Genomic DNA, 22,789 nt, shown 5'->3' on the forward strand with positions numbered 1-22,789 from the left:
AATTAGTTTCAGAAAGAGATTTTCAAAATCTGTCATGGATGTGTTCCTGTGAAAAGCTTTCATGTTCATGTTGTCTGGCACTACACATCACACAGCTACCTCCTCCTGAGTAGGTCTCGGTGTCGTCTGTTTAGTTTTTTAATTCACATCATAGGATAATATGATGAGGGCGAAGAGGAAAAAGAGAAGCTGTTGAGACAAAGGGGAATGGCAATGTCAAATGCAAAATACATATTTTACAATATGTTATAAAGAGTGAATTCTTCTACCTTATGCACTATCTTTAATATGCATTTACACACTCTGTGGAGAAAATACTCTGAACTCAATATGATATACACACCTTTCATTCATCTACATAGGTTCCTTTAAAATTTTAGCTTTTGAAACAAGATCAGGTATGTATAATAATTTACATACAAAAGAACCTAGGTAGTCCTGTTTAAATGTAGATCTGGGGTGGTTTAGCCTGGAGACAAGGAGGCTCAGGGAGGACCTTGTCATTCTCTACATCTCCCTGCAGTGGGGTGAGGTGGGGTTCAGCCTCTTCTCCCAGGCAACAGAACACAGCCTCAAGCTGTGCCAGGGGAGGTTCAGGTTCATCAGGGAGAATTTCTTCACTGAAAGGGAGGTGGAGCATTGGAATGGGCTGCTCAGGAAAGGGGTGGAGTCACCATCCCTGGAAGTGTTCAAGAAACAACAGCATGTGGCACTTCTTAGTGCTGTGCTTTAATTGATCGGGTGGTGGTCAATCAGAGCTTGGACTTGATGATCTTGCAGGTCTTTTCTGACCTTAATGAGTCTGTGAGTCGAAGTAAAATGTCATATATGGTAACAAAAGAGAAAGTGTGTGTTCTGTGTAAATTTTCATTTCATGTTCTTCAAGCAGAGTTAGGTGAGAGAATAAGATTTCTTTTTGTGGGGGAGAAAGTATTCTCAGGCAAAAGGAAAGGTCAGGTATGTAATTTTCCTGTGACCATACATTTCAGAAAACAATTTCTTCAAAGACTTCAAATATGTAATTTCTGTAAACTTGAAATAATGTCATAGAAGCCTGTAAAGTAGTGTAATGCCATTGTACATTTATTTACAAATAATGTAGCAGAAATTAATTCAAATAAAACATGGAAAATTGAACATTTCATTTTCATTTAAATAAGAACACATTCTTAATACTATTTTAGAGAATCAAAACATAATTTGTCTTTTTTCTTGGAAAATTTTTACATTCTCATTATGCAGTTCAATGTGAATATAACTAGCTCTCTAATGAAGAAGCTTTATTGATAAAGATATTTACACAAGCTTCAGTCCTTATGGTAGAAAGGTGGTTTAGTACAAGCGGTAGAAAATAATGCTGAAAGAATGAAATCATTAACTAAAAGGAATTTATATCTATCATCATATTTAATTATTTGAGTGTTTGTAATTTTGCTAGTATTATTCTATATTGGTTCTGACTGCATCTTACATGTAATACTATTCAAAGGAAAGGCTCAGCTGAGGATTGTGTTCAAATCTGTAATGCTTTAAATCCCCATGTCTTCCTTTTTATGAAAAAACCCTATTACTAGAACACTTAATGGGAATTCTAGAATAATTTGGATCTGAAGGGAACTTCAGAGCTCATTTTTTCTAACCTATTCAAAGCAGGCTTAGAATAAATCAAGTTGCTCAGGACATTGTCCAGCAGGGTTTTGAGTATTTCCCAAGATTGAGATCCCATCTTTCTGAGCACCTGTTCCACTGTTTCACTACTCCAATGGTAAAAACTTTCCTCTAACAGGAATTTCCTAAATTGCAATTTGTGTCCAGTGTGTCTTGTCCTTTCACCTTGTTCCTAGAGTCTAGTTCTGTCTCCTCTATATGCTCCCATCAGGTTGTTAAAATAACACTAAAATCCCCTGTGAGCTTTTTCTTATCCAGGCTGAGCTAGCACAGCTCTCTCCTTGTCCAGGATTTGTCTACTGAGAGAAGTCCAGACTGAATTCCCTGCTCAGCCACGTAATATGTAAAAGTCCATTTCCTTTTCTATCAAAAAGGCCTTCAAGTATTGCAGTTGGGCTACTGGGTTCTTCCCTCTGCTCATAAAGGATTTGCCACACTTTGGTCTCCTCCATATCTGAGTGGCACCCTGATCCTCATCCTGCAAATAATTCTACATGGCTGCTCTAATCACTTGAGTAATTAAATCTTTAGTGAAATGAACAGATTCATAAGCATTTGCCTTATAAGTAATTTGTGGGAAAAAAAAAACAAGTTTTAATATTCTGTGTGGATTTTTTTATACACCCCAATAATTCAGGAGGACCTGTAGGTCAGTTGAACATTGTGTTCACTATTTTCTTTTTTAATTTGAGGATCATAAGAAGCAAACCACAAATAAAAATTCATATTGCAAAATTGTTAAATCTTGTAAAAAATTGAGAGAATTTGTGACTTTTCATTTTTCCTTCATTAATTTAGCTAAGAATGGGACAATGTATTGCCCAGTTCATTACTTACAGTATTCAAGATTGTGGTCAAGATTAGATAATAGTAAATTATGGGAAATATTGCTGCTCACATCTCATTACTGTTTTATTCCCTTGGGAAGGCAGAAGGTTGTTGGATTTTTTTTTTTTTAATTGTGTGGGTGCATTTTTTGAAGACCAAGGGCAGTGACTAACTTGAGCCAAAAATAGTGCAGCCAACAGCTTTGCAGACATAGAGTTCTGCCAGAGCTTCTCCAATTCCCTTTTATTGCCATAGCCTAGAGCCTTCCCAGAAGAACCTATCAATCATGCTAAAATGCATCGAGGTTCTTTTGGGTGGACATGCAAGAACTAAACTGTAATCACAAATTTATCTGAGAGCTAAGACAAGACTCAGCCCATTTCAAATAAATATTGTTACGTTAATCTGGTGCACCAAGGCATAGCTTCATTTTTTGCAGTCGGTCAATCACCAGTGTTCCTCCTCTGCATCAGCAAGGTCTCTCTGTGCAGTGCCTCCTTTGACCTGAGGTGTTCTTGGGTTTGATGCTATAACCCTCGCTTGCAGAAATTCAGATAACCTGATGAGGAGTTCAAACAAAGCAGAAACTGAGAAACAAGTAAGCAGAGTTTTTTACGATGTCACTGTAAGCAAATCTCAAAGCATGTGCTGGATACCTGAATTCAAGAAAGAACGCTTAAGAGCAAAAGTCGATGAGATATGTGTCTCTGCAGCTGTACCTTACTTTTCCATCATCTTTTCCTCCTCATTTCCCATTCATCTCCATATTCTTAGCCACTGTTTCTCAAGTTATCCCATACTTTCCCTGTGACCTACAAGTGATACTGGGATCTTTCCAAATAACTTTTCTTTTTAGCTCTGATCTCTTGTGGTGCTAATGAACTAAACTTCTAGTAACAAAAAAGTGCAAAAAGACCACTGAAGTTCTTACAGGCAGTGAGTAAAAAGCCAAGTTAAGAAAGAACCACCGGAATCAAAACTGGTTTCGTTTATTCTCATAAAAATCAAAACCAGTTTTTTTAACCTCTACCTTTCTGTAAAACATTTGCATTCTTTTTGTACTCAATTCCATTAGCTCTGTAAGTGAAAAGAATCCTTCTCCCCACCCCTTCACTTGTATTCTTTTGTCCTTCTTTCTTTACACTCAGTCCTGGTAGTATTGGAATGTGTTCTTGGTCTGAAAGTTCATCCGATGTCCTGGTGGCAAAAAAATGAAAGCCACAGTGAATGAAAGCGATGAAATTTAAATTCTGTGGTATCAAGAACACTGTTTCCAAAATTTGAGCATCATCACAGCATTTTCTTAAAGTTTGTTCTGTTTTCTTTATCAGAGAATGCAAGAGCATCATGAAAATGAAATTAATAATGTTAGCATTTGCTTTGAAGCAGGAAGCTGATAATTAGTACAAAGAGAAGGCACCTAAAAGAAATTATAATAAACTACGCCTTTGTACATGAAGTGAAAAGGCTTATGCACCCTTGGCTATATTAAAATATTTGTAATCTCTAAATCAATCTTCCATACTGTTCTATGTCAATGCAAAATAGATGTTAAACTTCTTAGGACAAAGAATTATTTATAATCTAACACAGGATTGCATACTAAGAAATCATAAGCAAGGAGCTACACAATTCAGTGTTATCCTCCCACCTTTTGCTTTTTTATAATTCTCCTAACAATTACTTTTCCTGAGGTTGTTCTCTAGAAATGTTAGTCCTTGAAGTGGGGACAGCTTGTAAAGTATTTTATTAAGTGTTCTCTAGTTCTTGCTGCAAATTGTAGTGCCTTTAAAAATACTTCTCCAAACCTTATTTCTTGTCTGATAGAATATTGGTAGAACACAGTTTAATGTCACTGTGTAATTGCAGTCTTGAACATATTGCATTTCAATATAAGACATATAAATGTTAAATTGAATGACAGAAGTTCAGGTGACTTTACTATCACTAATGCCGTACTGTTTCTATTTCATTTCCTTATTTCATTTCATTTCAAAAATCAAAAAAGTTACTAGTTCTGAGTGTTAGAAAAGGAAATAATGTATTCGGATCCTGTTTCCTGCATTATCTGTTGAAGGGATTGTTAATACAATAAAAAAATTGTGGAATCAAATTTTGGAAAAAAAAAGTCCACACTATGTCTGTGATAGTGGCCAGTGACAGACTTTTAGATGAATACAGAAACAGAGTGAAAGAAAGGTAATGTGTTCACTGTCCTCCACTCAGCCCTTAATCTAATTTTCTTTTACCGATACTAACTTTCAATATCATGTGAGTCTTAGTGCTGATATGTTACAAAATTTTCATAGAATCTCCTGAATTGAAAGGGACCCACAAGGATCATCAAGTCCAACTCCTGGCCCTGCATGGGACACACCATGTGCCTGAGAGCATTGTCCACACTTCTTGAACTCTGTAAGGCTGGTGCTGTGACCACTTCCCTGGGGAGCCTGTTCCAGTGCCCAAGTACCCTTTGGGAAAAGAACCTTTTCCTGATGTCCTACCCAAACCTCCCCTGACACAACTCCAGGCCATTTCCTTGGGTTCTGTCGCTGGTCAACTCAGAGCAGAGATCAGTGCCTGCCCCTCCTCTTCCCCTTATGAGGAAGTTGCAGACCACAATAAGGTCTGTCCTCAGTCTCTTCTTCTCCAGGATGAATAGACCAAGTGACCTCAGCCATTTCTCATAGAGCTTCCCCTCAAGGCCCTTCATCATTTTTGTTGTCCTCCTTTGGACACTTTATTATAGCTTAATGTCTTTTTTATATTGCGGTGCCCAAAAATGCACACAAGACTCAAGGCAGGGCAGAGCAGAGCATTTTCTGGGTTTTGTGAAAATATTTACTTTTATATTTAAAAAAATCTATATACTCTCTGCTTCTGTTTTTTTCATTGTTAAGAAATACAAAATTTTTATTAATCTCTTAGTTTTCTTCATGTTTATTATATACTTCTATCATATTCTCAGTTCAACTGCCTCCTTTTTAAACTAGGGACTCCTTATCTATGGAAGGATTACTGCTCTTCTGGTAGGATCTGCCCCCCTGATCTTCTATCACCTCTCTGTATATGTTCTCTACTTTGTGAAAATCTTTTTTGGATGGGCATGTGTCCGAACTGCATGCAGTGTTCAAAATGTGGAAGCTCCATAGATCTATAGAATTGTTTAATCACATTTTCCAATTTGTTGTCTATCCCTTACATAGTAATTTCTGACTTTTTTTTTGCCTTTTTTAGCTATACATAGTGTTAAACTTCTTGTCTTCAAAGAATCAGCGACTGTCAGATTTCTTTCTTCTGTATTTTATGAAGTCATTTAGATGCAATATTGTGTGTTTATAACTAGGATTATTTTTCCCATATGCACACCTTTGTATCTTTCAACACTGAATTTTGCCTTAAGTGAATATCCAATCACTCTGCCTCATGAGGTAAATCTGTAACTTTTTAACCCTATTTCTAATTATTACTACAATTTTTAAAAATTGTGTTTCGTTGAAATATATTCTGGGCATTTTCTAGGTCAGAGTGTATATGGTAAACAGTGCAAATAACAACATGCACTTATGTAGGATAGCCACTAGTAATGTGAAAAAATGACCACTTAACCCTACGCTTGGTATCACATCTTTCTAACCAGCTGCTAAAGCATTTTACTAAAAGATCATTCTTATTGTAGTTTAGATTCCTTCAGAGGTTTGGTGAGCAAACTCTTAAAAGACTTTTGCAACTATAAGTGCACTGCACTACTGGGCTACAATGGAAGACCCCAATCCTTTCTTCATCTGAACCATTTCTGTGATTTCTCCACAAGCAGAGAAGTAAAATTTGAAACAATAAGTATGTAAGAAGCAGTTATTTTATCTTGAGTTACAGTAAGTGCAATAGATCAGTGCATTAGTTAAAAGAAAAAATTCAACTCAATTCCTTAAGCAGCACAATTACAAATTTCATCTCACTTTGTTTATTAATATCTTGGTGATGGTAATGTGTTGCTGGAGCTGTGGAAAGTGCCAGCATCTTGTTTCTCCTTTCTTTGCTTGGTGAGAAGGGAGGTTTACTGATACAGAAAGGAGAGTACCATTTGGCATGGAATGGGGAAGCAGGAAGTTTTTGTTAGATTCAAATTAATATGCTTTTCTCATTGTTCTTAAGTTAAAATGGAAGGCACGTTTTTGGCAGGGCCTGAGTTCATTCCAGCCCCAGTGACAATTTGTTAAAAAATTCTATTTTTACGTTCTTACATTCCTATAACTCTGGCAGTGTCCCATAGTGCCTCATTTTTTGTGCCCAGTGCTTTTTAAGCAGGAAGAGAAAAGGCAAGCTAGGTCCAAAAGAATTTGGTATTTAAGTCAAGACAGGACAGAGAAAAGGGATACAGGAAAAGAGATGGAAAATTAGCTAGACAGAGGCTGACAATAACTTAACAGTTATTGGTGTTGGTTTCTTGAGGGTTTGAGGGAGAAGTCACTGAGGAGGATTTTGAGAGAGATATTGAGCTAGGCTTGCACAGGTTTTATAGAGTGGGCCTTTCAAGAAGGAGGCACTGTAGAGAAGATGCATCATTGGAGAGTTTCGTCATGGTAGATAAAATGGGGACAGATTATGATGAGCTGTTTAGCTTATTACTTTCCTGGATTGTTTTTATTAATATTTGTAATGGAGCAGAGTAAATTATACACAAAATCCCACACAGTTTTGTAGGGGAAGTCTGTATTTTGTCTACTCTGCATTTTACCATATTTTAATCATTGCACCAGTTCATTTGCTATTTCTTGTGCCTTGAAATTCCAACAGTTCCTAGCTAGTCTTGAGATTTTTCTAAACATCAGGCTCCTCTTTCCTGGGACTGAGCACATTCTCTTTCCTCATATAGTAATGGTAACACTATTTGTGTGATAAACTGATCTTTTTGATTTCCCTACAAAAAATAATTTTATCCTAGGTAATCATCCTGGGAGCTTCCATCTGTTTTATGTTTTCCCTTTGATTGTAGATCTCTTTTCCTCTAAGAAGGATGAAACATCAGATAGTAGCTATGAAGTGTCTTTTCCACGAGTGAGGATGATCAAATATTTAAACCTTATTTTTCCCCCAAAATTTACTTCAAATATAAGAGTATGAATGGTGGTGGAGATGTGAGGTGCCACAGTTTTACGAGTTTCTTAAATCTTGTATAGCTAGACCCTCTTGGGGATTGAGAGATCCAAGTAATGGATGAAACGTAGAGACTGCAGCACTGGCAACACTTTCAGCAAAATCTAAAAACTGCAGATTCTAGAAATGTTATATTGAGCTAAAATTTACTTGACTGAGTCCAGTGGGTGTTTTTGTTCGCAGTACAGAAGTCTGGCTGGTATTGCTCTGTTCCTGTAAGTTGTTTCAGATTTGAACTTTTCCCACAAGACCTATTTCCAGAATTAGATTCAAATTGAGGAGTACTGTACAGTTGTTACAGTCTTAAAAAAAAAATCTTCTTTAGCTTGATCATGGGACCCAAGGATTGGAAGGGGAATCATGCATGACTACCATCTAAATGTACTGCCATCTAAGGGTGAAAGAGGAAAAAAAATACCCATTTTATGTTACCACTTTGATAAGCCTGTCCTTACAAAGGACTTCCATTAAGTTATTCATGTATTAGGTGATAAGTCTCAGATTCTACTTTGAATAATATATTACTTATTCATTATAATTAGATATGATGGAGGGGGGAGATTGATGGATGCAAAGATCTAAGAGTTTTGTTTTACTTATGGTACTTGAATTGAATTTAACTGTCTGTGATATGACAGAGTTCAGACAACACTCCCTTGTGCATTTATGCACTGTGGAGTAATAAAGAACCAGTTTCATTATCAAGTCTACAGAGTAGACTTGCAAAGGCTCAAGCAAACACAGGTGACTCCTGAGCTGGGATGGGCAAAGGCATAACACTGCTCATTGCTGCAAGTGCTGCAGCAGGTGTTTAAGGCAGTGTCTTCATTCACTTTCAGTCATGAGGACATGCCCTTGGGAACGGAGTTACAATCTGTCAGCTTATTGAGGGCCAAATATGACCCTTAATACTTTTCTGTCCAGTGACTCAATACCATGCCTGCACTTACTATTCCTGCTTTTATTGTTATCAAGCCTTTAATTTCAAAGACATTTTGACCTTTATTCATGGATTAAGATACTGCTGAGCTTAGTACTACATTGGTACAGAAACCAACCACAGCTCCTGCCCAAATGGCTTCTCATCTAGGTGAAAGGTAGGGGATAACAGGTGGATAGATGGGGAGCATGAGGAGACTGAGGCAGTAGTGATTTGAAGTGGAAGAGTGAGATATCAGTCAGGAGAGTTACAGAAAGCCCCTCCTGTGTAGCGTGAGAGGAGACAAATATTTGAAAATCTAGGGGAGGCTGGTGTAAAATTTTGCCTGTGGTGGGAACCATCTTTTAACAAACAGAAAGGCTTTGAAAGTTAACACAAGTTGGTTGTGCTTGATACATTCGACCTCTAGAAGTAGAAGGAACCTAGGTGAGATAATAAGCTCCTGTAACTTCTAGTTGAAGATATGTAAAAGATTGTTCTGGTAGATGAATATGAGCTGTCTCATTGTTTTCCACAGAGAAGAAGGCAATAAATTAACAGACAGGACAAGTAAAGTCTTTGGAGCAGTTGTGTTTTTTTTTAAACCCATACCTTGAAGATACTCTTCAGAAGGAATCTGGAAAATTTAAATTAAGGCTCAAGGCAAGAACTTGGAGAAAGGCTTGGTCTCAGACAGAGTCCTGGGCCAGGGAAACAAGCCAAATAGTCATGGGATCCACTATCATCAGGATCACAGATGCCTCACAGAGGTTGAAGGAAAAATCAAGAGTTTTGGACATGTTGTTTTGTGATATAGCTAAGCATAACTCAGGGGGAGACATGAGACTTTAGACTGAAGCAGAGAGATCTGGGAAAAAAAAAGAGGCATATGCATCCAAGGCAATTCTATAGTTTAATGAATCACTATTGTAGTATCAGATTTAAGATCTTGTCTATGACAGACCACTCCTGCTGAGAAGCAGCTAATTCATGTGACTAATTCTCCTGAAATTAGGAGTAGCAGAAAATAGTCTTTAGGAATACAAGTCAATTTGAAATGTCTCTTGAGTGTGGAGTGTGTATTCAGAGCTCCAACATAGACTATACAGTATTATATAAACTAGATTGTTGTGTTACGCAGGGTCTCAATAAAACCTCTCCAGACTCTTCTATGCACATGAACAGTGGTACTGATTTGTCAGTCCCAGTGAAATCTGTCTTTTCATTTTTATTTATATGTTTAATCAGATGTAGCCTCTGATACTGCAGTTCACATCGCCTTCATATCAAAGTAGTCCCCTTTAATTCGGTGGTGGTCCCCAAGGATTAAGGTGCTGTTGACCACGTGTCAGTGCACTGGCAACTATCCCTTGATTTTCAGAATGAAAGAGATGAGAGTAAAATAAATTTAGGGTTCCAGAAATGCAGAAACAAATGTAAATGTTACTTAATAATATAGTCACAAACTACAGTACTGATGTAAACAGCATGAAAACTATGTCTGCTTACTGAGAGTTGTTTTTCTCCTTTTTTTTCCCTCATCATTCATTTCTTAAGAAAATTGGCTAAAAAGCGGAAAGAGACATTGAGTAGTACTCGGCAGGAAATGACAGTGATGGTGAATTCAATGGATAAAAGCTACACTGAGCAAGGCACCAACTGTGATGAAGCTTTCTCTTTCATGGACACGCACAATCTAAATGGGAGATGTAAGTTTTTTTTTTTTTTTTCTTTTCTTTTCCTTCCTTTTCTTTTTCTTTTTTTTTTCCCCGAAGGTGAAAGAAAGGTGCAAATGGTTTTTAAAATATTCCTCATTACTCAGTCATGGAAAATCCATGGGACCGAGAGTTTCCCACTGTGCAGCACATTACAGTGTCTATTCAAATGAGCAAGACAGTCAGACATCAAGTATAGACTGCTTTAAAAATAATAAGGATAATTGAGCCGTTTTCTGTCCATCCTTTTCTTCTGCAAAAGAGCAATGACATTACTGAAACAGTAGTTTTACCTTTCTCCAGTCTCCATTATGTTGAAAATTTTATCTCTCTCATGCTGTCCCAAGTCCTTCAAACGCTTCCCTTGCTCACATTTTTTTTGACAGTACAAACTTATTTTTGAATGTAATAACTTAATAATGATAATCTGGTTGTCTTACTATTTGCAGTTCTAGATGATGCTCTTTCTGTTGCTTGTACAAAGGAAAAACTCAGCAGACTTATCTGTTCTGCAATTTCATAAGAGATTCTCTAATATCCTGGGTCTTCTTGGATCTACCCTGAAAATAAATCAGATTCGGGTTATAAAATTTCCTATATTAGAATTTTAGTCGAGGTCTCACTTCTGTCAGAGGGTTGGCACTAAGCAGAGACCATGAAAAAACAATAGGTTTTTATAATTGTTTAAAAGAATGACTGGGTTCAAAAAGTTTGTTGTTTTTTTTTTTTTTTTAGTTCTTAAGGAATCTAAGGTTTTTTTGTATGCCAGTGTTTTTTTTATCTTCAGAATTTGTCAAAGATTAAATTTTTTTCAAGTACTAACAGTATGCGAGGCCCAGCTCCCACGCTTTAATAATATGCTTAAGAATTTATTTTTGATGAGCTCAATTGTACAAACACTCTGTGAGGTTTATACAGTGAGACTTTTCTCAGCAGCATTAGGCTCAGAATTTGCAATGTTAATTTGCATTTGAGTTACTTTTGAAATTGTCTGAAATAGATCTTTCAAATCAGACTTGCCTTTCTGGTGAGAATATACCCTTGCAGTTAATGAGATTGCTTATTTCTGTGAAGAGATCAAGAGGTTTTACTTCATCTTCTATCATCATAGTACAGTTTTCCAGTGGTGCTACTGAATGTTCATCACTACAAATGAAGCTGCAATGAGTTCCTGGGACTAAATCCTCTTTATGTAAGCCACCTCAAACCTCTTTGAAATTATTGCCATAACAAGTTTTTATGCTGCTCGAAGGCTAGAACCTCTAATTAGACTTCCCATAAGAAACGTGGTCACCAGAAGGTGCACCCTAACAGTCTTCAGGAATAATCTTTGTGTAAGACCTTGTACACAAGAGATTTAGAACATTCCTACTTCCTATGAAAGTTCACTACCCTGCCTGGATTCTCTACCTGGCAAGTTTTATTATGTGCAGCAGCCCTGATTTCAACTAATCTCTGTACCCATACCCAAAAGAAGTATCACTCTGTTCTGAACATCAAGGAAATGTAATCTCCTCATTCTGGAGACATAATCAAAGGAACATGGTCTCAGATATAATAATTGATATGATAAAGGATAACTATTAGCATTATTTAAATCAGTTTTGAGATATCCCCATATTAACAAGGGCTAGTAACTGTTTGCCCTGAAAGATCAACTGGAAAAAAGATGGATGAAAGCCAGAAGGAGTAATCTCACTCGTCATCCAGCAGATCCTGTCTTCCTCAACTCTGTTTTGTTTCACACATTCCTGTTAGTCTCTTTACAGGTATCCAGAATATGCTTACATTCACTGGTCAGACTGAATTTGAGATGTGTAGACAAGCAACTAAGGTGGAGTTTGCAAGGAGCTATGCTTAAAAGCCTCTAATGACTCTTTGGCTGAACATCCTGTAAAATGTTGCGATTAACTCCTACCTGTTAAATGTATCTGTGTTTACAATGGTAATTTGCATGATATTTGTATACTGAACAGGGCAAACTGAATTTAATTTGTTCCCATTGGTTTTACAAATGGCTTAGTGATTAAATACCAATGTGAGCATTGGTCCGTATATCAGTCCCTGAAAACCACCTTTAAACAGAGAGTAATATTCAGGGTCTATTAGAATATCTATGCATACTATCCACCTGTCTAAACAAATCAAATAAAAAAAGGAGAGAAAAAAATAAACTACAGTAGAATATTTGCATAAGGTATTTACAGTGTTATAAGAAAAACTTACTAATGATCAAAGCTTCTGTCAAAAACACCTCTTGTCGTTGTGATGTGTTGTTTCAAGCATCAGTATTCAGTCTAATCTAGTGATTTCAGAAGTATATTTCCCATCAGCAATCAAAATGCTTTCTCCAACAACACTTCTTTTTAGAGAATTTATCAAATTCAGTGAGCTATTTAATTCACTAGACTTGCCTGGTTTTCCCTAGGTCCTGATTCCAGTGCAAGAAACACCGCAGGATCAACTCTAAGTCAAGTCAATACCATCTGCTGTGTCACTCAGCTTAAGTAGCTGTGTATCATATCTCTGTCTCTAACCAGCTTTGTTTCTCTTTGCAGCTGTATCTTCACCATCTTCATTTACAATGAAAACTAACACACTGAGCACAACAGTGCCTAATTCTTATTACCCAGGTAACCAGTTTTTTTCTTGGTTTCCACCCTCCATAGACCTTTCCATAATAAAAGCATACATATTTATGTTATTATATTTCTTGCCATCAACATTTAATGTATATATAAGAAACATACCATTTGCTAACAGCAGCTTTCTGAAAGAAAACTCGGGAACATGTATCAATCATTTACTGTTCTCTCTCTTTTTACCTTTCCTGCATTGACCTGCTTATGATGTATGACAGATCCATTTGTGCCAACTGCAATTTTAGGTGAGAACATTTCCCTTTATCAAAGCTTATTGCTGAAGTAATTTCGGAAGTTGCAGTTTTTGGGGAGCAGTATGCAAAATGCTGGAGCTTTATGCTAAAGGGAGGGGTGGTAAACTTGGCTACACTGAGGTGCTAAGGGCAGTTGTCAGGTTTGATTACTACTGTCATAATGCAAGTCAGGGAAGAAAAGACAAATCATTTTAACAAGTGGATTTGCAAGGAAATGTTTATGCATATATTTGGAGTGACACAAAAGAATTTGATTATCACAGTAATTGAAATAGTTTTCCTCATTTTTTTTCTATTTTATCTCAGAGCTGAAGGTGTCACTTCTTAAAAATAATTTTTTTCCTAGTTAAACTGCTCAGGATACAGAAAATCAGACAAAATACTGTTGTGACCATCTACCAGCTATCATGTCTTCTGACAGTTCTGCAGAGTTTCTGATGTGCTTGTCAAAAAGTGAAGTTTCAGAGAGGAGATGGTTTTTAAAACAGCAAAATCATAACATGACACTTAGAGTATATAATTTATTATGCATAAGGTGTCGCAGGGATGAAATAAAACAGTAAAACTGTAGGTTAAAAACATACAGTTAAAACGTAAAGCATTTCCACTTGGAACGTAGGAAAATCTGTTATTGTCCAATGTCAAAAAGAGAGAGGTTTCTGCACAGTGATAAGAAGCAAGCATGAGGCGCTATTGCATTTTCAGTGCTTATCTCTAACCCCTTCGTGGCTTGTATTCATCTGCACCTCCTTCCCGTGCTAACTTTAAACTAAACAGGCAGTTTTTAAATAGTAATTCAAAACATAACAGTGCACTGTCGCAGGAAGTCAAACTCCTTAAGTGTTAAGCCTATTCATTTGCTTGTTTTTCAATCTATATTTTCACAACAAGTATTTTCCTTTCTCCTCTTTTTTCTTCCAATCACTGTAAAAAATTTAAGACCCCTTAACTAATTCCTGCCCTTGAACTGTAAATTAAACAGGCTTACATGGACATAGAACGAAGCATATAAGTAAAAGTCTAGGAAGTGATCTTGAAAATTTGTTATTGTGAAAGAATATTTAGTTCAGTGCACTTCAATGCGATAACTTTGAGAAGGAACTTTGCTGGTTTTATACATTATGTAAATCTGGAAGAAGGTAATGTTAGTGACTGTAACAATGTAATAATCTGCATGCAAATGAAATTTGCAGTGCCTTTTAACTGCCTGAGATGTTAGATTTTTTTGTGTGCTTTAGCATTCATTCAGCACTTCATGCACTAGATGTTCTTTCTGACCTTGTGGGTGGGCAAGGAGAAAAGTACTATTATCAGGAGAAAAACTTTGAGATTTCCTATCTGTATTATGTAGTTAATGCTTTCTTCAGTTATTTTTGTGATCCTTTTCTATATAATAACAATGGTAAAATTATTTTTACCCCCAAGAAATAATCTCTATGCAAGTAGTTCAGCTATTAGGCAAACACACACTGGGAAAAATAAATTCTCTGATTTTACTAAGTCTGTAAAATCTTCTAATTAGTTAGATAAGTATTTTATGGCCTACTACAGCAAACCTGTGCTTACTCATCTCAGAAAATATTATGGCTATTTCACTGCATGAAATAAATATTTTTTTAACTTTACATGTTAAAAATTTAATACCATTTTATGAACGGTGTTCCATTCAGATTAGCTCTCTCTCCGAATATGTGTTTATGACCCTCTGTACAGAAATAGTGTTGTATCTGAGGTAAACCAAATTAACTATGCTTGAGGTGATAGAGGAATACAGCTGTTAACAAAGTACGCAGGGTTTTAATTAGTAATACCTACTCTTGCTGTCTTCCACTGTCCAAAGAAGTTGTGTTAAACTGCAGGATCAAGCCTGTAGTTAGAACTACATGATCTTCTCAGTGTGACCTCCTGGGAAAGGTACAAGTCTGGTGAATGGTTAAGTTCAGCTTTCAAAATCCAATAGAAAAGCCACACCACTCTTACGGTTTCCAAATATATTATTTAATAAATGCTGTATAGCTCTACAGGAATGGGTAAGTGTACAGTAGGACAACTGCAGCTGTAGGAGTATTTAAGCCAGGCAAACTTCCCATTGCACATGAACACTGCATCTGGAGGAGCTCACCCTTTGAAAAAGTCACAGCCTGGAAAGCTCATGCTGCAGTGCTCAGAGGCAAAATAAAAACCTGTAGTGTGTGTCTCCTAATGTACTATATAAACCAAGGATTAAAACCACTTTATTTTAAAAAGCTTAAATGATAACTCCTTCTGTATTAAGGCAGCTATAAGAGATAAAGAAATAGAGAGAGAAAAATTAGTCTAAAACTAGGGAGCTTGCAGGAAAGAGATTCATAATTATTAAATGGATGCTTGCATAGTACAAGACTTTGATAGCTTTGCCTTCATCTTAATTACTAACAGTCTGTGTTGCAAAGAATTTTGCAGTTTGAAAAAAAAAAAACCCTCACATTTTCTAACCTGTTTCTAAAACTGAAATAAGCAACCCAAAAAAATCATCAACTTTCTACACTTTTTTTTGTCTTTTGTGTCTTAGCCACCTTGTAGTTTTCAGGTGCCATTTCAGCAGCAACATACTGTACCTACACTTGTATACCACGCTTCATGCCATGCATCCCGAGGTGCTTTGCAGTACAATTTTATACCACATCAGACAGAAATTGTAAAATTTTATTACTAAAAGATTTATCTCTTTCCTCTGCATTAGACCACAGTAGCAGACTGACAGGAAGAGGAGTGAAATGGCCATACTCATAACCATACATTTTTCTCTGCTGTTTTTGATTTAGGTGTCAATGTACAGTTCATGTTGACAGTATGCTTAGTGAGGACCAGATTTCATTTGTCTTAGTGGGAATTGAGAGGGCCTCAAACCATCTTTGAAATATGATTAATTGAGCTTTCTGGCTTTAATGTCAATTTTCAATAGTATAACTAAGACCAGAATCTCACCTTTACCAAGGTGTGTTAATATTTTTGGTGTGTACTTAAGAATCTGGGACCTTTTTATACAGCATATTTGTGGAACTTTCTGCTATAATATATCTAACTTATGGATGTGGAAATATTATTTTAATGCTTCCCTTTCATATGGCTTATTTTTACTTATTTTAAAAAGTAATCTTTTTTTATAAATGCCTTATTTTATAAATATGGTACAGATTTAGTAAATTTTTTTCAATGTTCACTCAGGGAGGAATACCTTGAATAAATCAAAGCACCATGTTATCAATTTTGGTTAAAATTAAAAAACTCTCAGAATACATAAAATTATTATTTGAGTAAACAGATAAAATATTTGTGATGATTCTTGGACCTTAGAATTTGGGGTGGGTTTTTTCTCTTGTCAAGTCTGAATAAATTTTTAGAATTACATCAATACAGGAAGCAAGTCATATTGCCTCGTTAGGTAGAGTGCACTTTCACATCTATTTACTTCTAAGTAGAGGTTTTGATCTCAGTTCCATCTATGTGAATTGACTCACAGTATGATACCTTGGTTTTGGTAAATCTAATTTCTACTGTGAAACTGAGATCAGAATCTGACTCATTTAGGGAATCATTCTGTAAAGACTAAATTAAAAACATAAAATTACCTGTAATTATTAATGTAGTACTGTTGCTTATGCCCTGTTTCCTTTTTCTCCTCCTCTTTTTTTTCTCCTGATATGTATCTTCTTAAAAGTGCCAATCAATGGTAAGTTGCCCATTTGCCCCATGGAAGAGATGTGGAGGGTTGGGAGAAGTATGTGTCTCATAAAAATTTTAACCAGCCCACGGGGGTCTCCTGTTTGTTGGCTTGCATGTCAGTTGACATATAACGTTCCATGCCTAATGTGGTGGCTCATGATACACCATGGTCCTAAAGCATGTTCATCAGTCAGTCAAGACCTTTTTCCTTACCAGATGATCCTTTGCATTTGTCCTCTCGTAGTTTGTCTCCTAGTGTCGTTCTCAGATCTACATTTCCATTGCAGTCCTAGCTTGATGAAACCATAAGCCATTTTATGCATCTTTTTATTTTGCTCACTCCAAACATTTGCTCTAAATTTGCAGTGTAAAATACAGCACTTTAGTAGTCTATGAAAAATACAAGTCCAGTTTCATTCCAATGGACTTGTTGAAGTTTCAGAATGAAACTTCTGTGCAGTTTAAAACAAAATGCCTGTTTTAAAATTTGTTTGCAATGAGCTAGCAACATTTCAGACAATATTAGAGTTTGGACTGCTCTGCAATGCTTCCATTGTAGAACTATGGACTTTGCCTCATTCCAATCAGTCTTGCGATTTCCGTGTGTAAGCTGCTCATGGATTTACTGTTCTTCTGGTGTAGCCTTCACAGACAGAACCAGTGCTGATGGTGTCAGATTTCTGCCATTCCTCTAGAAATCTTTGTCGTTTCTATTTCTTCTAATAAATGAAAATGAGCCAGTACATGATGAGATACTCTTTTTCTAGATGAAACCCACACGATGGTCAGTGACACAAGCAGCCTGGTCCAATCCCATACCTACAAGAAGCGAGATCCAGTGGATGTGCCCTACCAGACCGGACAGCTCCATCCAGCCATCCGTGTAGCTGACTTGCTGCAGCACATCACCCAGATGAAGTGTGCAGAAGGCTATGGATTTAAAGAGGAGTATGAAGTAAGTGTCAGGTCTAAGCATCTGATCATTATGTCTTCTGCACCGTTGGTTGTATGTGTCTGATGCTGAGATTTTACCAGTGTGCATACTGCTTGCATTTTACAAGAGAGGGTGTTTTTTTTGAACTTCGCGCTTTGTCATGCCAACTTCACGTTATAAAAATTGTTTCAATATATAATTGTTTAAACTGGTGTTTGTAGTATCAGATTTCCAAAACTCATGCTTCAGGCCACTTCCAAAGTCACTCATGACGTTTTTTCCCCTGGAACATAGAAAACAATGCATTCGCAGGAGGACCTAATCACTTGTCAACTTTCATTTGTGTGGCTGACTTAAAGAAGTTTGTTCCTGTGAGTTTTTTTATGCCACTGTTACTTAAAAGTGATGGAATTGAAAATTCTTGTGTTTGGAAAAGATTTGCTCATCAGCCAAAACCTTTTACACCAGCATTAAGCCTAGAGGAAAACTACAATTAATTTATTTAAAAAAAAATAAAATCAAGACCGTAAAATGGAATTTGTAGTGCAGCCAATTACATGGCTTTTTAACTACAGTGGATCAAATGATTCTGCTGAGAAACAATTTCCAGGAAAATCACTTAATTTTCAGCCTACCAAGCTGATGAATGTCATCCCATTACAGACAGTAGGTGTAGTCATGACTAATGCCAGTAGATGCAATACATCAGGGTGCAGTTTGTTAATAGTGGCAGGGAAGGAGGACTTAAAATAGTAAAGCTGGAACTGAAAAACTCCTCTTTATATATGGAAATTGTTGTAATCAGAATGAACTATAACTAGCCATATATTTGAGGGTTTTTTCCATTGAACTGCAGTAATGCTGCTTTTCCTCCATATGCAGTGAATGACTGTCCAATATATTCTAGCACTGCAAAGGTTGCAAATCTCTTTGTTTACATTTCTGTCAGACTGATACTGTCCTCTTTACAAATTTGAACAAGGCAACAAAAGAATTTCTTCCTTATGTATTATCAGAAGGCTAAACATCCAAATGAAAAGGAAGAAATAGTTTGACAGGGGATTTGTTTTGAATGAAGTGTTTCATAGATGGTTTTTGCTCTAACAAGACAGCAGGATTATATAGTCTCACCAGGGAAAGAGTTTGATTCAGGGGAAATTCACACAGGATTCACTATGAAAATAAATCTATGGAACAGAACAGAAAGTAAAGTAGCACATTGTCCATTAGGAGCTCTTCAGAGGAGTGCAAGGATACAGAGCACTTGCTGTCATGCGTAGTTTTAAGTGCTTTAAAATGAAACTTAATAATTAGGGTCACTATTCTCAATAATTTGGGCTATCGTTTACCATCTAAGCACATATATGTAATTTTAAGTCCTGTTGGTGTCATGCAGAAGTTTTTGGTGTAGCATAACTGACACAAAGGATAAATGTTGAAGAATCCTCTTTGAGGAATGGCAGGCTGGTACTTCCTTGGTCACTGCTCAGCTTTGCATTAGGATTTACCCACTTGTGATACTGAGTGTCTCTAGCTCCCAGTACTAGGGGACTTGGAGGAACACCCTGTTTTGCAGAATTTTACCCGTTTGTTCTCCTGGGAGAAGGCTCCTGTTTCCACAAGCAGGATCAGGCCCTTGCTCTTGGCAGGAGAGACCAATACTGTGCCTGTCTGTAGAACCAGGGCACATGTAGACATGTCCTTAGGGCCACACCAGTGGCGACTTCACTGCTGCTTTCCCATCTGTTTCTCGGGTGTGGAAAGAACACAAATGTATTTCTGTGAGCTGTGGTCTTAAGTGCAGACCTTGATTTGCAGCCTAGTGTAAGGCAAATGATTGGGATTGCGCAGAAAACCTGAAATTCAGGGAAATTTCCACATAGCTAGTCTGCAGTGGATCCTTAAAATCCTTTCTATCCCCTGCCAGACCCTTAAGAAAGGAGAGGTTTTCTCTTGGTTCCAGTGGTGTTAGATTTTAGACTGACAGGATATCATTGGCCTGATTTCCCAAGTACCCCTACACTGATTGTGGATTATTTAATCTGTTCCCAAGTACTACAGCATGGGAGAGCTTTTACTGGTCAGGAAGGAGCCTCCTTGCTCATCTTCTTTCTGCATTAAAGAAACAAAGTAACCAGAAAAGGGAAAAGTGGTTTCCTCAATTCATCACGTCTTCCTCCTTATATATGTCACCTTTTGGTTTCAGACTTGGTGCTTTCACAGGGATTTCACTATATCCTTTCTCAAAAACATCCATTGTCAAAGGGCCATAAATCCAAATAGTGAGTTCATCTGCTTCCTAAACAGATCAGTTAGGCTACTGGAGGTCAGTATGGTTTGGCATAGCTAGGGCAGAAACAGATAAATTCAATAAGGTCTTATAATTTCAGATAAGTTTTATTTTTAACCCTGTTTTTGGATCAACTTAAATTGATGACTACTCAGTGTGAAGTGGTTCTTTGCCAAATTAAGGTTAGTTGACATAAGACAGTTCCAAATCAATTTCAGAGTGTCCGCACCGGAGCTTGGACTGGTTTAACAAAATCGATTTGAAAACACACCTTTAATTAAACCGGTGCAACTTTGTGTAGATAAAGCCTTGAAAAATCAATTTCACATTATGTTCCATGACAGGGAGTTCTGAGCTTCCATTATCTCAAAACCAGAGGTTCATTTGAAAAGCCAAGATTTGCAAAGGGTGTCCTGCTCAGATCAGCCTCACTTACTGTCACTAACAGGACTGTGTCAATAACAGAATTTAAAAAAAGGTTCCTCCACGTAGCTTTATCTTCAATGCTTTCCTCCCTATCATCTGTCTCATCTTCCCTCTCCCCACCTTCTGTCGAACACATCCTTTCTCAAGGTTTTCTGGCAGTTAACTGTTTCAGTCTGGAAATGGTATCATTAAGCCAATACTATTTAAAATACAATAATTTTATATACTGTCAAGATAAACTACACTGAATATGTTCCTTCTGTGCTGCTTGGCCTTCATTTTGATGTGTTGCACCAATGTAACTGTACTGATGTCTAAATTATCATAGTTAAATAGATGAATACAGGCTTAGGGTGCCTGTCAAGGTCAGGAACATGAAACATATTATCTAATGTGTGTTAAACAATTCATTTCAGTTTAGCACTTCTGAGTACCTGTTAGAGATTGGTAAAAGTATTTAAAAATAGTATTTAAAAATATCGTAAAAAGATGGATAATTTAAAGAGAAGTTGGAGATGAGTGTTGAAAATAATTGGGGGTATGAAAGAAATTCTGTCTTAATAGCAGTGTATTCATTTAAATGGAACTTCAGAAGATATGCTAATGTAGATAAGCTAAGGTAGATGTGGTAATCAGTAAAACCCATCTCACTGAAAAAATGTGATTGACCAGTGGAATATCTGAGATAAATACAAAATTATTTTAAGAAATACAATAGGGGAAAAACTCTCTAAAACCAGTAGAAATACAGATCCTTATTTGGGGAGGCAGAAAATATTACAGACAAGCAGGAAATTTTTCATGGAGGATGTTTGCCCCATAGGTGCACACTTTGACATTTTTTTTTCTCCAAACCACTCTTAGAATAATGTCTGACTTTGAAAGAAGTCTGACATAATTTCCATTTTCTGCTGTCATGCAAAGCCATAACAGACTAGAATCCTGTCACTCAAATCCAGTCTCCAGTCACATCTTTTCTTTCTCTTTGGTCCCAGCTGGAAGACAAATTTGCTGCCACGTGACACTTTTAAGACTTGTGCTTCTGGGGCCCTGTTCTGAAATCTTGAAAATAGTAGGAAAATTGAGTATCTTTTTAAGGTTATGTTATTATATCTATTGGTAGGACCCAGCTGGCCCTATTTTCCCCTGCATGTTCCTTGTGACTCCAACTAATCTTTCTCACCACCAACTTGTACATTTTTATCACACCTTTTTCTCTGATTTTATTTTATATTCTGCAACACCAGCTGACACAGTCAGTACCATAATTGGTGCAGGTTATTTTCTATCCCACAAGACAAAAGTTACACAGAAAACAGATTCTGGAACACTGGGTGAGGATGGGGGCATTAATCCACAGTGTAAATACAGGAAGACAGCATCTGTGTCTTCAAGAACCAGGAGCACATAACTGTTTCTCTCTTTCTGTTTTTGTAATACAGAGGAAAACTCATTAGGGATTATAAACATAACAGAGATAGAGATAGAAGTGAAATAGTGTGAAGTTGACCAGTGAAAATGGCATGAAAAACTGTTAGAAATATTAATCCAAAGAGATCACAGCTATTATTTTTTTTCAAGTTTCATCTGTTCAGGTGGAGCTCAGAACAATCGCAGAATGCCCAGTTTAATGATTAATCTTTAACATTGGAAAGTTGCTGTGGTATGGTTAAGCCATACATTACTATGTAACTGTTCTCTCATACACAGCAAGGGATAACCCCAACAAATGGTGTGCAGAGGTCCTTTACACAAGACAGGTACTCCTTCTTTATCAAAGAACTTTTTTCAGATATAACCACTTTCTTCACACTGCTGTGGGATTTGCGAAAACCTTCCAACAATACCAGGTAACTTTTTTTCTGGTTGGGATTATCCCAGACAGTTGAGCACTGGAAAAACTTGGCACTGTGGAGACCATATGTAGGGAGGCTGAAAGAAGTAGTAAAAATGAGCAACTGCCTTATCTACAAACCATGTTTTGGTCTGTAAATCCTAAGGTACTCCAGATCAATACCAAGTTATTGAAATAAAGTAATCCCAAACTTGAAATGACATTCATTGGTGAATAGCCTGTGTTAGTAGTGGCAGATTTCCAGTGCATGCAATATCCATTTAAGTCTTGTAGAAGAATGGGTGCCTTCCAGTTGTTGATCATCAAGAATCAGTTGTCAGCAATTTTAACTGTATGGTGGTTTGGGATTTTTTTCCGTTCAGAGGAAGGACATTTAGTTTGCTGAATGTCTGTTGT

The 22,789-nt window shown here is 36.8% G+C and overlaps 1 protein-coding gene across 13 annotated transcripts in view; it reads left to right on the plus strand.

Annotated features, from left to right (window-relative positions):
- Positions 1-22,789, plus strand: part of PTPRM (protein tyrosine phosphatase receptor type M) — a 445,815-nt gene that overhangs the window by 341,650 nt on the left and 81,376 nt on the right. For 5 of the 13 annotated variants that reach the window (XM_068192138.1, XM_068192154.1, XM_068192191.1 and 2 more), the window contains 5 exons: positions 10,130-10,281; positions 12,846-12,920; positions 13,148-13,174; positions 16,884-16,895; positions 17,656-17,843. In XM_068192138.1, coding sequence (XP_068048239.1) covers positions 10,130-10,281; positions 12,846-12,920; positions 13,148-13,174; positions 16,884-16,895; positions 17,656-17,843 — 454 coding nt within the window. The remainder of the gene's footprint in view (positions 1-10,129; positions 10,282-12,845; positions 12,921-13,147; positions 13,175-16,883; positions 16,896-17,655; positions 17,844-22,789) is intronic. The other 8 variants (XM_068192146.1, XM_068192227.1, XM_068192176.1 and 5 more) reach the window with 3 other exon arrangements.

The sequence above is a fragment of the Anomalospiza imberbis genome, chromosome 1 (genome assembly GCF_031753505.1).
Source record: "Anomalospiza imberbis isolate Cuckoo-Finch-1a 21T00152 chromosome 1, ASM3175350v1, whole genome shotgun sequence".
In the NCBI taxonomy this organism is placed as follows: domain Eukaryota; kingdom Metazoa; phylum Chordata; class Aves; order Passeriformes; family Viduidae; genus Anomalospiza; species Anomalospiza imberbis.